General features: G+C 41.6%; 1 protein-coding gene across 3 annotated transcripts in view; it reads left to right on the top strand.

The window, feature by feature from the left end:
• LOC115125570 (nipped-B-like protein) overlaps window positions 1-16,764 on the top strand; it is a 50,251-nt gene that overhangs the window by 8,945 nt on the left and 24,542 nt on the right. The window contains exons 2-7 of one of the 3 annotated variants that reach the window (XM_029655089.2): window positions 4,464-4,614; window positions 13,578-13,743; window positions 13,912-14,012; window positions 15,314-15,425; window positions 15,566-15,720; window positions 16,592-16,726. In XM_029655089.2, coding sequence (XP_029510949.1) covers window positions 4,551-4,614; window positions 13,578-13,743; window positions 13,912-14,012; window positions 15,314-15,425; window positions 15,566-15,720; window positions 16,592-16,726 — 733 coding nt within the window. In that variant the 5' untranslated portion in view covers window positions 4,464-4,550. Of the gene's footprint in view, window positions 1-4,463; window positions 4,615-13,577; window positions 13,744-13,911; window positions 14,013-15,313; window positions 15,426-15,565; window positions 15,721-16,591; window positions 16,727-16,764 lie in introns of those variants that run through there. The other 2 variants (XM_029655096.2, XM_029655101.2) reach the window with 2 other exon arrangements.

Raw genomic sequence — 16,764 nt, 5'->3', positions numbered from 1 at the left:
GTGGATTTTGTGCCTGGTATACAGAGATGACCAGTTTACGGAGGAGTATAGAGTGCAGTGTTGTGTCCTATAAGGAGCATTTGTGGCAAATCTGATGGCTGAATGGTAAAGAACATCTAGCCGCTCGAGAGCACCCTTACCTGCCGATCTATAAAGCACGTGAAGAACTAAGTGAAATATTCATTTTCGGAAGCGCTGCGCACAGGCATAAAAGTTGGTCTAATTTACTTGAAAGGAAAGTCTACTGAAGTGAGACTTTGTCCTTGTATTTCTTGGCTATTTACATTGTTCACAATCTAGGTTGTTTCTCTAAGTTTGAGATCAACTGCTAGGGAAGAGAAGACAACGCTTGTAATAGTCAGACTCAAATCTCACAGGCACAAACATGACTCGAGTTGTGCTACCACGATAACCTCCCTGAACATTTCTCTGATATTTTAGTTAAAAGTCTTGGGTCAAAAAAATAAATTGTATCAATATACACACACATTACTTCTTACTAGTAATACATTTATTGTTTTAGAAACATTACAAAGCATGGTCATCAATTTTCTTTGTTTGCGTTTTCTTGGTGTAATTTTAGCGGGCTGGTGGACCAAAACATTTATTTTATGCCCCGATTGTAACCTAACAGCACCTGTTTGTTACACACAATACGCACGCAGCTCTCGCTCCTACACCCTCCTTTTCTTGACCTCCTACTTATTGTTATTATTACAATTGTAATTACGATCATGTTTATTATAATAATAAGTAATGTCATTATCATTAGTAGTCTTAGTATAGTAGCCTTGTATAACCACCATCGAGCTGTATGGCCTAAGAGGGCTCCGTACAATCATTCATTCGTTCATGTCATCACACAGCATACAAGTCATTCATGTTTTGAAATGCAATCAAGTATTTTAGTTTACAAATGATATAACAAAGGGATTCTCGAATAATTAGCCAAAACAACAAATGAACTGCAACATGTCAGCAATTGCATTCACGGATGCATGCAACTGTTTTTAGTCTTTGCAGTAATAATTGCACTTAAAAAATCCCCGTTAGAACAGACTCTCTGGTACACGTAATTTATTTAGCATTATTTACACTGTTCCAGCTAGAGGTCGAACGATTATGATTTTTCAACGCCGAATCCGATTATTGGAGGACCCAAAAAGCCGATACCGATTAATCGGCCGATTTTAAAATACATTAACATTTTTATTTATTTATTGTATTTGTAATAATGACAATTACAACAATACTGAATTAACATTTATTTTAACTTAATATAATACATCAATAAAACCAGCTCGGGGGTTTGAACTTGCAACCTTCCGGTTACTAGTCCAACGCTCTAACCACTAGGCTACCCTGCCGTCCCAGATAATGAAACATGTTCAATTTGGTTTAAATAATGCAAAAAAAAAAAAGTGTTGGAGAAGAACGTAAAAGTGCAATATGTGCTATGTAAGAAAGCTAACGTTTCAGTTCCTTGCTCAGAACATGAGAACATATGAAACCTGGTGGTTCCTTTTAACACGAGTCTTCAATATTCCCAGGTAAGAAGTTTCAGGTTTTAGTTATTGTAGGAATATTTCCCTCTATACCATTTTGTATTTCATTAACCTTTGACTATTGGATGTTCTTGTAGGCACTTTAGTATTGCCAATGTAACAGTATAGCTTCCGTCCCTCTCCTCGCTCAAGGCTCAAACAACTCACCCCAGGGCCCAGTCTAAGGCACTCGCTGGCTCAAGGCTCAAACAACTCACCCCAGGGCCCAGTCTAAGGCACTCGCTGGCTCAAGGCTCAAACAACTCACCCCAGGGCCCAGTCTAAGGCACTCGCTGGCTCAAGGCTCAAACAACTCACCCCAGGGCCCAGTCTAAGGCACTCGCTGGCTCAAGGCTCAAACAACTCACCCCAGGGCCCAGTCTAAGGCACTCGCTGGCTCAAGTCATTTGTTTGTCTTAATTATTTAATCAAACGGTGTGTTTAAAGTATCAAACAAGCTCAGTGCATATAGTTGATTTCATATGGAAAAATACACTAACAATTGGTCGAAAGAACAGACTACTTTCGGTCGACCAAGATTTCTTTGTAGTGCAGATCAGGGACACATGATGACATTCTGTTACCGCAATTCCGTTACCATGTGTAAATCCATTTCACTTACTCTAGTTCAATAACCAACGGAGATTTTTTGAAAGTCATTGTGTCATGTTATAGAGGACACCCCATTCTTTCTGCAGACATCGTTGAATCTTACTTCAGAGCTTAATTCAGAGCAGATATTTTACACATTTTTGGAAAACATGGGCACATAATCTGAGGGAGATTTTAAGGAATTCTGTTACCAAACTTTTCATCTGCACAGTTCTTCTAGTAAATGTGTTTTTGTCAAATGTTCAGTGTAATTTGTTAAAAGTAGTCAGTAGTCCTTGTGCAGAGAGTTGTATGATTTTGTTCAACTTTGAAATCAATGTTTTTTGTTTGGCATACAATTTAAATGTAGCTAGCTGCAAATTCACAGTTAGGGAGCATATCTGTTTTTTTTGTTGCCTGATTCCGTCATCCCCCCCCCCCCCCCCCCCCAAATCCTTTTTTAAAGTTGTAGTTTTCCAGGTTTCAGTCTCCGCTCTCAAAATCACACTTAAAAAATAAAAGGATGTTCTTAGTGCACAACAATGCTTAAATCACATCAGAAGACCACAACAATTGAAGAAATGTTGTATTTGGGTGGAGTTGCCCTTTAATTCAACTGTACACCAACCTGATAGACCTAATTACCAACGGTTGTTTGGTAAGCGATGTTTCTGTAGCACTCGTGATTGAGAAGGTTTTTTGGAAAGCCTTTCCATCTACCAGAATACTTGTCAATACATTAAAGTCATTGCTAACGGCTATAGAAAGTCGTAGACAAACGTGCACTCGCAGACAGGGGCCTTTCCTCAATTGGATTTGCTCATCTCCTGCGTCCTCTCTCAGACCTCTCTCACCTCATTTTGAAAAAGGTCAAAGGTAATCGAAGAGAGCCGGTGAACGAGGACGGAAGTGCGCTTGTTTGAAATGAGACGGTCCTTACATGGTTTGATCGTAAAGTAATAAAAACGAATGAAGTTAGTTGTGCAAGACATTTTTATAGATAAAACAATAAGTAGAATATGTTTTTTGAAGCATGTGCATGGTTTTCTCCTCTGTGGCAGATATCATAACTTCTCCGCGGTAGGACACATTTTATAGGGCGCTACATATAAAGTCAAGTGTTTTCAAGAAGATCCTGCAGCGCCAGAGAAATTGCCTCCCTTCCCTAAACCAGATAATCCTATATGCTGCTTGCTCGTCTACCTTCCTACCCAACCAGCACAGCTTCAGAGTGACCATGAGCATTTGGGTCTGGAAAGGGGTAGCTGTTTTCATTTACGCATGCATGGGTTCACACCTCTTCCTAGGATTATCAAGGTACTACCCCAGTAACCACTGATAATAGACCTGTGCCATGTCAAGTCATCTAGGCCTATTGCTATGTGTTGCCGTTCCTGGTCTCTACTGTCAGTCTGGTGTTGAGCATGCTATAGGGATATAATTACTCCTCTTGTTGCCTTCTCTGACAGTGGCTGTCTTGTCGGTGGCCAAGCATAATAGTAGTGAATGATAATGAGGTGTTCCGTCCAACTGCAAGAAGTGCACACACTTTTTAAATGCACTGGGGTTCACTCAGTCCTACTCAAAAACACTCTCTGCGTGCTTCAAATCCACTGCATTATCAGTAGGAAAGGATCTGACTATTTTGTATGGGCTGTTTTTGATGACACCCCTGGAACTTGTCAGAGTAAGGGCACCACCAGTACTGTACTCGGTTTTCTTCAATTCCTTCTCCCCACTGATGCATGTCTGCTAATGTGTTCTACTAGTGTGTTTGCTCTAGCAGCCATTGACCAATTTCCCCATGTAGCCTATTTCACCATGCACACAACAAGTAGCCTATTTCTCCATCTGCACAACAAGTAGCCTATTTTACTTCACATGCGATTTCATTAATTTATGTTTCTATTGCTCCTGTTTCGTTAATGGAAAATGCCTAGGTCATATTTCTAATGCAAGTAAAACCTTGAGCTGCTGCCTGAGTGAAAGTTGTCAGTGAGTGTTGTATGCGTTTTATATCCTTGTACTAACCAGTGTAACCCTCTGTATCCTGTTGCACTACTTTCACATCTGTGTCATTCCCCTCAGCCTTAGCTTAACAATGGTGCCTAATTAATATAGCCCCGTTAGTTCATCCCTGAGAATTCTTCCTCCATCACTTTGACTTTTGATATGAAAGCCCCTGATTCTATGTTCACCAAGGCTTTGGTTTAACATGCCCCGGCTCTTCTGAGCAGTGTTGCACATTGAGGAGTGTTGTGTGATATTGTGAATTGTCCATCTTTCGTTGCCGCTGGCTGTTCTAATGAAGCCCTCTGTCTTCTGCAGCGGTCGGGAGATGTGAGGAACAGTCGGAGAGCGACGACATTGAGCAAACCTGTGCATCGACACGACTCCCCCACCCCCATCTTCAGCATGAATGGGGATATGCCTCATGTTCCCATCACTACTCTTGCTGGGATCGCTAGCCTTACAGACTGTAAGTATTACACTGCCACTCACATATTTACTGATATGGTGGATTCCTGGAAAGCAAGTGAAACGATGCTGGTGGGGCCAAGCTATTTTTGATGTACCGAGTCTACTGACATTTATTCCTGCTGCAAGCTTTTTTATACTAATACATCTTTAGTATACAACGCTGTTTTCAAAATGTATACAATCCTTTAAAAAATAATACATCACAACCATTTTGCTTGCTTTATGGTCAGTGCTGCCTGCCGCAAAGCTCGTTTATTGGTATTTAGATTATTCATTTACCAAGTTAGCCTGATTTTTTTTTTTAAATTGAGCTTTGTTTGATTACTCCTTTTTTTCCCTTGTTGTAATAAAGCATTAATGTTCACTACGTTAATATTGCAGTCTTGGTATTTAGGACACTCCTACAACTGAGTATGATTGATGGCACTTTTCCATAGCCCTTGCTTTAGAATTGCATTGGTAGTGGAATATGATGTATAGTGCCCATATCAAGAAAGTATCCACCTTTGCACATTTTGTTGCCTTAGTGCCTCAACTTTCAATGCAATTCATTACACAGTGGTTAAGTGTCCAAGCCTGGATGTAAATGTCTCTGGGTTACAAATCTAGGCAAACATTCTGTGCATGTGTTTACATTGTTCTTGGCCATTTGCCTGAGTTTGACAGTTCATAAGGTTGTAGCTAGTAGTCCAGTAGCTAGGTAGCTTGAATACAGATATGACCTCTGACGACGAGCCACGAGGCTGAAACGTTGGCACAAAATAAACAAGTGTCTTTGCAAGTACAGTGTGCCAGGGCATCGTTTCTTTGAATTATTACTCAGGATTTCCTATCCACCTGCCAAACAGTCACTAGATTTGAATTTCGCTTTTAGGTTTTTGTCCTGCCAATAAGTGGATTTCTCTCAACGTAATGTCTTTATCAGACTGCAGAAGGATTTGCTCTATTATTTAGCCTCTGCTTTTCTCTCTTCATTTTCTTTTGATCCTGCCAAGTTTACCGATATCAAGCATACCTGTTATATGATGCCGCCACCACAACAGGTGTGGACTAGAGTCACATGACTTGGACTCTAGTCTGACTGGAGTCACGTTTGAGCCTCAAGACTTGGGATTAGACTTTGACTTGAGACTGATGACTTGAAATGATTTGGCCAGGTTTTGTATAACGTTTTGCCACTCATTTTGAGGAAGGGTCTCGGTGGATTACTCGACACTCAGCCAGAGACAGTAGCAACAGCAACTTGCAACAGATTGGCTAGTGGAACGCCCTCTGATTGGACCAGCAAACTGTCAATCCACACAGGTCTGGTGAGCTAGCCAACAGATTGCTGATTTGCTGTACAGCGCAAATGTCAAATTGTAGGGAGGGAGGATTGCCATAAATGGGTAACACTTTATTTGGATACTCCATCTGTAGATGCTCTATAGACTATCACTTCAACTAACTAATTATCTACTAGCCCTAACCTTAACTTTTACCCTTACCCTTATTCTAAGTGTTACCCTAACAAGCAGTTGCTTATCAACAAGTAGTTTGTTGATAGTATCCTTCTGTCTTTAATATTATTGGTGATCAAGAATATTAAAGACATGCTCCGCAATTTTGGGGACTAGTAAGTACTTTTTAAATCTCCTGCTTTGGGCTGGATGTGCCAATGTGTCGTTCATACATGTGCAGAATTACTGTCTTACCTCAATTAGCCACAAGGACACGTACATAGAGCCAGCCAGATGGAAAAAGTAGTTTGCCAGGCGCCCCCCGGCCCAGAGGGCGGCGGGGGTCTTGCCCCCCCAGGGGTCAAAATGTTTTGCCAAAGTAGCTCTATTTTGGTGGCCTCTGGTACATTCTAATGGCTTGATTCCATCCAAAATAGGATAAATAGCGAAATGATTTACTTCCCAGATTGGAACAATTTGTTGGGGTATTGTGTAGAAAGACATGACTTTACAATTTAAATGACAAAAAACTTTCAGTGTATTGTTAGTTGTTTTGGATATCATCTAGGCCTATTTGATCAGGACTACTAAGCCTTTTTAAAAACATTTAATCTGTCTTTTCTTGATTAGTCTTATTTACAGTTTTACTGCAAGATATGAATTGCCACAATAATGTTTGCTCTTGAAATTATGTAATTTATTACAACTGAAAAAGGAGCTATATAGACCACATTATCTTGAAAAATCTATTAACGGTCAAATATATAAAAATAAAAGAGTTATATCAGTCTTAAGTATTATATCTTTCTGATTTGCATAACCTAAATGATTGAAACATTTTACATTTAGGTATGGTTAGTTTTTGCCTGGTTCCGTTTTGTTCTTTCCGAAATTCTGTTTTCTCCATTGAGTTTTTCCAGATTTATGGTTTTCGCTCTAAAAATAACAGAACATCCACCGTTGTTGTTTTTCTAAGTCCACAACAATGCTTACACCACGTCAGGAGCTAACGTTTGAGGCCTGGAAAAAATGTAAGTAATTTTGATTTTTGGGTGTAGTTGCCCTTTAATTCAAGTGTGCACCTAGCACAAGAGGCTGTTGTTTAGGCTGTTGTAGTGCACGTGATGGCCGAGTTTGCAAAGGAAATACCCACTGGATTGATTAAAATAATAAATATATCCTTCTGCCAGGTAAGCATAGGCTACTTTGTAGTTCATATTTAAATGAGAAGGTTTTGGGAAAGCCTTTCCATCTACCAGAAGACTGTTTTCATTCGCATCATCGCTAACGGCTATAAAAAGTGGTAGACGTACACACCAGACACAGACAGGGGCATGCTTGTTGCCTCTTTAGAAAGTTGCAGGAAATATGAATCACTGATGCGTTCTGTTCATGTCTTATGACAAACTTGGGCAAATTAAATAATTGTCAATACATTTACATTGCCTTAAGGAAGTGTTCACACTCCTTTACTTTTTCCACATTTTGTTGTTTTACAGCCTGAATTTTGACAATACCCCATAATGTCAAAGTGGTATTTAGATTGTATAACATTTTTGAGATTAATAAAAAATGAAAAGCTGAAATGTATTGAGTGAACAAGTATTCAACCTGTTATGTTATGGCAAGCCGAAATACTTTCAGGAGTAAAAATGTGCTTCACAAATCACATAATAAGTTGCATGGACTCATTTTGTGTTCAGTAATAGTGGTTAACATGATTTTTGAATGACTACCCCATCTCTGTACCCCACACATACAATTATCTGTAAGGTCCCTCAATCTAGTAATGAATTTCAAGCACAACGACCAAGGTTTTTCAGTTCCTTGCAAAGAAGGGCACCGATTGGTAGATGTGTAGAAAATAATCGTTGCTAGTAGCGCAATGACTGGGAGTATATGGGTAACGCTTGTAAGCAAATCTAACTCTAACTTCCTTCATACTTGACACAGAGACATAATCTGACACATCTGACTTTGGGGAAGTAGATAAAGGGCCTTGTTGCCAAAGTATCCCTTTAAGTAATACTGCAAAGAAAATGGCAAAGAAATTTACTTTTTTTCTGAATACAAGTGCCATGTTTGGGGCAAATCCAACAAGGCACATCATTGAGTACCACTCTTAATTTTTTCAAGTATGGTGGTGGCTGCATCATATTATAGGTATGCTTGTCATTTTTTAGGATTAAAAGAAAGTGAATAAGGGCCTCCCAAGTGGCACAGCATGCTAAGGCACTGCAGTGTTGCTGCGTCACTACAGCCTGGTGTTCCACAAGGAGTCGTGATCTAGCGACTCCTTGTGGCGGCCCGGGCGCCTGCAGGCTGACTTCAGTTCTCAGTTGAACAGTGTTTCCTCCGACACATTGGTGCAGCTGGATTCTGGGTTAAGTGAGCAGGTGTTAAGAAGCGCCGGTTGGTGGGTCTTGTTTCGGAGCATAACGCGACCTTCGCCTCTCCCAAGCCCGTTGGAGAATTGAAACAATGAGACCAGATCGTAATCACGAATTTGGGCTAGAAAAGTGGGGTAAAAATGACAATAAAAAAATAAGAAATGGAATACTGCTAAGCACGGGCAAAATCATTTTAGTCTTCTTTCCAACAGACACTGGGAGAAAAATGTACCTTTCAGCAGAACAAGATCCTAAAACACAAGGCCAAATATACACTGCAGTTGCTTTCCAAGATGACATTAAATGTTCCCGAATGGCCTAGTTAAAGTTTTGACTTAAATTAGCTCGAAAATCTATTGCGAGACTTGAAAATAGCTTCGATCAGCAACCAACTTCACAGAGCTTGAAGAATTAGAAAAATAATAATGGGCAAATATTGTACAATCCAGGTGTGCAAAGCTCTTAGACTTACCCCAAAAAACATACAGCTGTAATCGCTGCCAAGGGTGTTTTTAACATGTATTGTCTCCAAGAGGTTGAATACTTATCAAGATATTTTTCATATTTAAAAAAGAAAGAAAAAAAGGTTGTTTTTTGTGTAGATCGTTGACCAAAAATTACAATTCAATCCATTTTAATCCTATTTTGTAACACAACAAAATGTGGGGAAAAAAGTAAAGGACTGTGAATACTTTCTGAAGGCACTGTAGTTAATTCCCTACTAAAGTCAATACATTTAAAAAAAATATTGTTGAATTCCGTTTTAATGCTTGGATTCCGCGAGGGCCCTAATTATCATATTTGGACCAAAATGAGGCTCTCCTCAACTTATAGTTTCTGTAGTATTGATTCTTCATCGAATCCTTTCATAAGTTATCTGCAGATACTCGCCAAAAAGCACAGGCCTACCAATAGCCTATGAACGGCTCTCTCACCGATTCAATTCGGTAGGCTATACTGACTGACGAGAGTCACTCACTTTAGCATCACTGTATGGCAAGCCCTGACATCCTAGGAAAGGACACCTAAGAAATCCTTTTGTTTACTAACCACAGCAGTTTTACTGGGAGGGAGAACAGACATGACACTTTCTCCCTGTCCTCGTTCGCTTTGTGACTGACAGTCGCCTATCCTATCAATAGATTGCTAGAAGATGCATATCGCTCATTCTGGAGGGAGAGGGTTTGACGGACTAGCGAAATATACTTTTCTAAGTTAAAAGTAGCCTAGTTAATATGAAGTGGAAAAGTAGCTGGCTGAAAATGAGTCTTATCGGCTGATTAGCCTATGGGCGGTGTTTATGGAAAACACTTGAGTTTGAAACCAACTGTTTACTGAAAGCTGTGCTGCGCCATTTTCCCCCACGTGGGCCAGCCCCCTAGCAATTATAGTTCCAGCCAATGAGCATCATCCCCTCAGTATTTGAGTGACAGCAAGCAAGATTCCCACACAGCAGAGTGCAAGAGGGAGAGAGCAATGACGTAGATACAGAGCAATGACGCAGATATAGTTGAAGTCGGAAGTTTACATATACCTTAGCCAACTATTTTTAAACTGTTTTTCACAATTCCTGACATTTAATCCTAGTAAGAATTCCCTGTCTTAGGTCAGTTAGGATCACCACTTTATTTTAAGAATGTGAAATGTCAGGATAATAGTAGAGAGAATGATTTATTTCATCACATTCCAAGTTTACATACAGGAAATTAGTATTTGGTAGCATTGCCTTTAAATTGTTCAACTTGGGTCAAATGTTTCGGGTGGCCTTACACAAGTTTCCCACAATAAGTTGGGTGAATTTTGGCCCATTCCTCCTGACAGAGCTGGTGCAACTGAGTCAGGTTTGTAGGCCTCCTTGCATATGCTTTTTCAGTTCTGCCCACAAATATTCTATAGGATTGAGGTCAGGTCTTTGTGATGGCCACTCCAATACCTTAACTTTGTTGTCCTTAAGCCATTTTGCCACAACTTTGGAAGTATGCTTTGGGCCATTGTCCATTTGGAAGACCCATTTGCGACCAAGCTTTAACTTCCTGACTGATATCTTGAGATGTTGTTTCAATATATCCACATCATTTCCCCTCATGAAGCCATCTATTTTGTGAAGTGCACCAGTCCCTCCTGCAGCAAAGCACCCCCACAACATGATGCTCCCACCCCCGTGCTTCACGGTTGGGATGGTGTTCTTCGGCTTGCAAGCCCCCCCTTTTTTCACCTAACATAACGATGGTCATTATGGCCGAACAGTTAAATTTTTGTTTCATCAGCCCAGAGGACATTTCTCCAAAAAGTACGATCCTCGTCTCCATGTGCAAATTGTAGTCTGGCTTTTTTATGGTGGTTTTGGAGCAGTGGCTTCTTCCTTGCTGAGCGGCCTTTCAGGTTATGTCGATATAGGACTCGTTTTACTGTGGATATAGATATTTTGTACCTGTTTCCTCCAGCATCTTCACAAGGTCCTTTGCTGTTGTTCTGGGATTGATTTGCACTTTTCGCACCAAAGTATGTTCATCTCTAGGAGACAGAACGCGTCTCCTTCCTGAGCGGTATGATGGCTGCGTGGTCCCATGGTGTTTATACTTGCGTACTATTGTTTGTACAGATGAACGGGGTACCTTCAGGCGTTTGGAAATTGCTCCCAATGATGAATCAGAGGTCTACAATTTTTTTTTTTTTAGGTCTTGCCTTTTTTGAGGTCTTGCCTTGAAATAGAACCGGACCGTGGATTTCAAGCGAACCGAACTCAGACCACCTCTCCTGATGGTCTCAGTTCGCTTCGGGGTCTCTTTTGAGGGTTCGGAGTTCCTTTGGAGTGTTCACACTGCACAACAAATGAAGTGAACTGCACTGAGCACAAACATTTTAAGGAACCAAGTGTGAAAACACCCTAAAACTATGGATGGTTTTATGCAGTAATGTGAAGTATTGATTTTATCCTTAATACTTTGCATTTAGGTTATACAATGTTTTTTAATTTTTTATTTCATTTGGAAGGAGGCTTTTCCATATAGGCTTCCTTATTCAGTGAAACCTGAGTAGCTGGGATGTGTTGAACCATGCCAGGGTCCAATCTTAACTTATTTTCTTTCTCGTCAGGCCAGTTGGCCAAAAATGTACTGTCCCAAACAGAATTTCTACTGGCCCGGACAGTTTTTTAATGCATTGGGGTCATGCAGGGCCTTTAGCAGCGTTTCCCAAACTCGGTCCTCTGGGGGTGGACATTTAGTTTTTTGCCCTAGCAATACACGGCTGATTCAAAAAATCAACAAATTATCAAACTTAGATAATTTGAGTCAGCTGTGAGGAGCTTGGGCAAAAACCAAAACATGCACCCCTTGGGGTCCCCAGGAACAACTTTGGGAAACACTGGTCTATAGGTTGGTATGCTTCTCTCTATATTAAACTATTAAAGATATTCTCCAGTACTTTGGCGACTAAGACATTATTGAACATCCGCTTTGGGCTGGATGTTTCAATGTGTAGTTCATACATACATAATCTTTGAGCAGAATTACTGTTTTACCTCAATTAGCCACGAAATCCCTCATTTGAAATCAACTGTTTCCCTACATTTCCTCCCATGGGGCAACAGGTAGCCTAGTGTTTAGAGCGTTGGGCCAGTAACCGAAAGGTTGCTAGATCGAATCCCCAAGCTGACGAGGTCAAATCTGGCATTCTGCCCCTGAACAAGGCAGTTAACCCACTGTTCCCTGGTAGGCCGTCATTGTAAATAATAATTTGTTCTTAATCGTTTGTTCTTGCCTAGTTAAATAAAGGTATAAAAAAAATACAAATGTGGGCCAGCCCCCTAACAATTCGAGTTCCAGCCAAAGCAGAGAGTTTAATTTTGTAAATTCCTTTCCGTAAAATAAATATGCCCAGCGAATGTATTCTTGTGCGTTTCTTTTTGCTCTGGACAGTTTGCGTGTGCTGTGTGAAGGCATCAGTAGCATGGTGGTGCTTGAATGAATGGCCGATCATATTGCTCAAATACAAATAGCTTGAGTATTCTGCCTGTGGTCTTCATTGGTTTTCAATGGTAGACTGTGACAGAGAAGGTAAATGTTGAAATGGAACTAAAAAATGAGCAGAAAAGTTCATGGCCAGGTCGGTCCAGTGACTGACGAGATCCACTGGCCATCGTTATAATGTTGAACCCTGCATGCACATTTTTCCCATCTCAGCCTTTGTTGGTTACAGCGAGCAGAGACGACCATGATCACAAATCAAAGTTAACTAGTTTTAGTGCACATACACCGCATGTGTTGTTAAAGGGTGTCATAAATCCACATCAACAGAGAACTATAGGTGTTTTATCACCATTGGCCTCATCCCGTAGCACGCGCTCCAGCAGGTATATTTCACTGGTCACCCCCAAAGCCAATTCCTCTTTGGCCGGCCGCCTTTCCTTCCAGTTCTCTGCTGCCAATGACTGGAACGAACTGCAAAAATCACTGGAGTTGTGGAGACTCATATCTCCCTCACTAACTTTAAGCACCTGCTGTCAGAGCAGCTCACAGATCACTGCACCTGTACATGGCCCATCTGTAAATAGCCCATCCAACTACCTCATCCCCATACTGTTATTTATTTTGCTCCTTTGCACCCCAGTATCTCTACTTGCACACTCATCTTCAGGACATCTATCACTACAGTGTTAATTGCTTTATTGTAATTATTTTGCCACTATGGCCTATTTCTTGCCTTACCTCCCTTATCTTACCTCATTTGCACTCACTGTATATAGACTTTTTCTATTGTATTATTGACTGTATGTTTTGTTTATTCCATGTGTAACTATATGTTGTTGTTTGTGTTGGAATGCTTTGATTTATCTTGGCTGGGTCGCAGTTGTAAGTGAAAACTTGTTCTCAACTAGCCTACCTGGTTAAATAAAGGTGAAAAAAAAAATCTTGACATCCCTTGGCAGTTTCCTTCCTACCCGGCAGCTCAGTTAGGAAGGAAGGTGGGATATTTATTTTCTGGGTGGTATAATATACTATCCACAGCTTGATTATTCACTTGGCCGTGCTCAAAGGGATATTCAGTGTCTCTTCATTATGGCGGATGTCTTCTCGCTCACCCAACCTCCCACTCACTCAGGCTAACCAGTCTCCTCTTCGTCTTTGCAGTGTTAAACCAGCTGCCCCTGCCATCCCCTCTCCCTGCCACCACCACTAAGAGTCTGCTGTACAATGGGAGGATCGCGGAGGAGGTCAACTGTCTGCTGGCCTGCCGGGATGAGAACCTGGTGTCCCAGCTGGCTCACAGCCTCAACCAGGTTTCCACCGAGCACATGTGAGTACCTCCCCACCCCTGCACATTTCTACGCTAGTTTTCAAAACAGCTGAGTAGAGAAAGTTATGAGCCACAGTTGCCATAGTTGATTCATGTATAAAGTGTGTGATTTATTCTGATGTGCTGACTGTATCCTTTCTGCCCCACCCCCCTCCCCTCCCATTGCAGAGAGCTGAAGGACAACTTGGGCAGTGATGACCCGGAGGGTGACGTGCCTGTGCTGCTGCAGACAGTGCTCTCTAGGAACCCCAACATCTTCAGGGAGAAAAGTAAGTCAGCCTGGCATGGGGTTCAGGGTGGTACGGAGAAGAGTGTCTTGGACGCTGCTCTGTAGCACATTGTATGGCCTAATACAGCACTGACTGTGTCCCTTCTTCTTATGGCCTTGATTTGTTGACCTGATAAACACTTCCTAGGTCAAAACAGCGTTTTGAGGCATTGCAAGGCAAGTTTTGTTGTCTTGGGTGATTTTTAGAGTTAGCGCTGTACTTGTAGCTTGGAAAGAGCTTGTGGTATGTGTTGGCCACCCCTCATAACCTGGCTCCTCTCCAGGTTTCTTCCTAGGTTTTGGCCTTTCTAGGGAGTTTTTCCTAGCCACTGTGCTTCTACACCTGCATTGCTTGCTGTTTGGGGTTTTAGGCTGGGTTTCTGTACAGCACTTTGATATATCAGCTGATGTAAGAAGGGCTATATAAATACATTTGATTTGATTTGGTGCTTAGTGCCTTGAGTGTAGTGGACAGATCAAGAAGCGATTTCAGTCAGTGACAAACTGGTGACAAACTGGTGTCTAGTTTCTGGTGCTATAGGGGGAAAGTGGTGTCTGCACAGACGGTTGAGGCTGGTGCCAGTAGGGATCCCCTGTACTGTGTAGTGCTGTGCTGAGATTGGGATACAGCGCAAGACTTGGAACCTCGTCATGTCTGAGACAGTTTGTTATCCATAGTAGACATGCAAATGAGTATGCTAACCTCTTCCCTAGCTGCTGTTGCATTCATTATCCGGATAATTGAAATAGCTTATCACTGTCCCTGTCATGCTCTGTTTTTCTAAGCAGTTTTTTGTGTGTTAATGTTTGGTTAAGGACCTTGATTAGGCAAGCTACGTGTGTTATGATGATGACACAGACTTGTATCCTGTGTCATCTCTGCTGGCTAAGTGAACCCGACCATTTGCATGTCCTCCAGTGAAATGTCTCCCAAACCTCTGGCCTGACACTGTGCTGTTGTATTCAACAGTGAATCGTGCAATGTGTTTATTGGACTTTGTCGTACACTCTGTGAAAACTGTTCTGTTACTGTAATCTCCTGCACTCCCCAGAACTCTTAAATACTAGTGTTTTGTAAAGAAATGCATTTTGTCAAACCACCAGATAACTGAGTGAGGATCAGAAAGTGATCTCATGCAGTCTCGCTCCCGAAGTAGCTTAATAGTTCTTTGAGTGAGGTCTTCTATCTCCCACTGACATAAACAGGACCCCTCTGCTTTGGCCTGGAGGTTGCCTCCGTACTGGTGCTGTGCACTGGCCTTCTCTACTCCTCTTTAATCACTTCTTCTTTTCATCTCAAAGATATAATGCAGCAGCCAATAATGCCGCAGTACAAGATGTCCCAGAATTCCATGCATGGGAGTCCGGCGTCGACAAACTACCAGCAATCCACTATCTCACACAGCCCTTCTAGGTATAACGATACATTTCTCATTCAATTTCGTGTAATGGTACAGTGGGTGCTCTGATGGTTCATTCAAGACTCCTGTCAGCTTTTGAGAGTTGCAAGTTCCCTTGGAATTGACATGTTCTTCTCATCCTCTGCCTCTACAGTCGCTTTGCATCTCCACAGATGGGGTCTGGCGCTAGGTTCACGCCCCAGCAGAACAGCCCTGTGTCTAGCCCTTACGCCCCCCAAAGCCCTGCAAGTTATATGCAGCAGTACCCTCATCCCCCCAGCTATTCTCAGCACCAACAGATCCAGCAAGGTGAGACTGCACCTCTGCGTTTGTATAGGGAAATGATGCATGAAACCTACAAAACTGATTTTCAGGTAACCGTACTGTACCTAACTTTTATGTACAGTACCAGTCAAACGTTTGGAGACACTTACACATTCAAGGGTTTTTCTTTATTGTTGCTATTTTCTACATTGTAGAATAATAGTGAAGACATCAAAACTATGAAATGACACATATGGGATCGTGTCGTGAACAAAAAAGTGGGAAACAAATCAAAATATATTTTATATTTGAGATTCTTCAAAGTAGCCATCCTTTGCCTTGATGACAGCTTTGCACACTCTTGTCATTCTCTCAACCAGCTTTTACATTTTTATTTGATTTAACTAGGCAAGGCAGTCATACTTGTTATTTACAATGACACCCTACACTGGCCAAACCCTAACCCGGACGACGCTGGGACAATTGTGCGCCGCCCTATGGGACTTGTTTTACACTTTTTTGCTCACTACATGATTCCATATGTGTTATTTCATAGTTTTGATGTCTTCACTATTATTCTACAATGTAGTAAATAGTCCAAATAAAGATAAACCCTTGAATGAGTAGGTCTGTCCAAACTGTTGACTGGTGCTGTATGTCAGGATGTTGATTCTGTGTCGAACCAACACACTTAAACCAACAGACCAAATTGTATTTGTCACATGCTTCATAAACAACAATGAAATGTTTACTTACAGGCTCTTTTCCAACAATGCAGAGTTGAAGATTAAAGTAGAAATAGTGAAACAGGGAGTAGATACACAGTGCATAATGAATAACAATAACGAGTCAAACTAACATGGATATATACCCATGGTTTACCCTGGTGTGTTGTGTTGATGTTCTGTGGTCGTAGAGCTGCATGGTTCCCCTGTCGTTCCGGCAGCACCCTCTTATTCAGGAAGCCCCAAGAGGCCTGTGCAGCCCTGCCTAGAGGTGCAGACCCAGCCCCAGGCCTCCCCCCACCAGAACCCCTCCACCCCAACCTTAGGTATGGGAGTCACCTGGGGACATCATGTCAAACATCCG

This window comes from Oncorhynchus nerka, linkage group LG4, assembly GCF_034236695.1.
Source record: "Oncorhynchus nerka isolate Pitt River linkage group LG4, Oner_Uvic_2.0, whole genome shotgun sequence".
Classification (NCBI taxonomy): Eukaryota; Metazoa; Chordata; class Actinopteri; order Salmoniformes; family Salmonidae; genus Oncorhynchus; species Oncorhynchus nerka.
The sequence above is the reverse complement of the archived record's forward strand: the minus strand, read 5'-3'. Positions and strand labels throughout refer to the sequence as shown.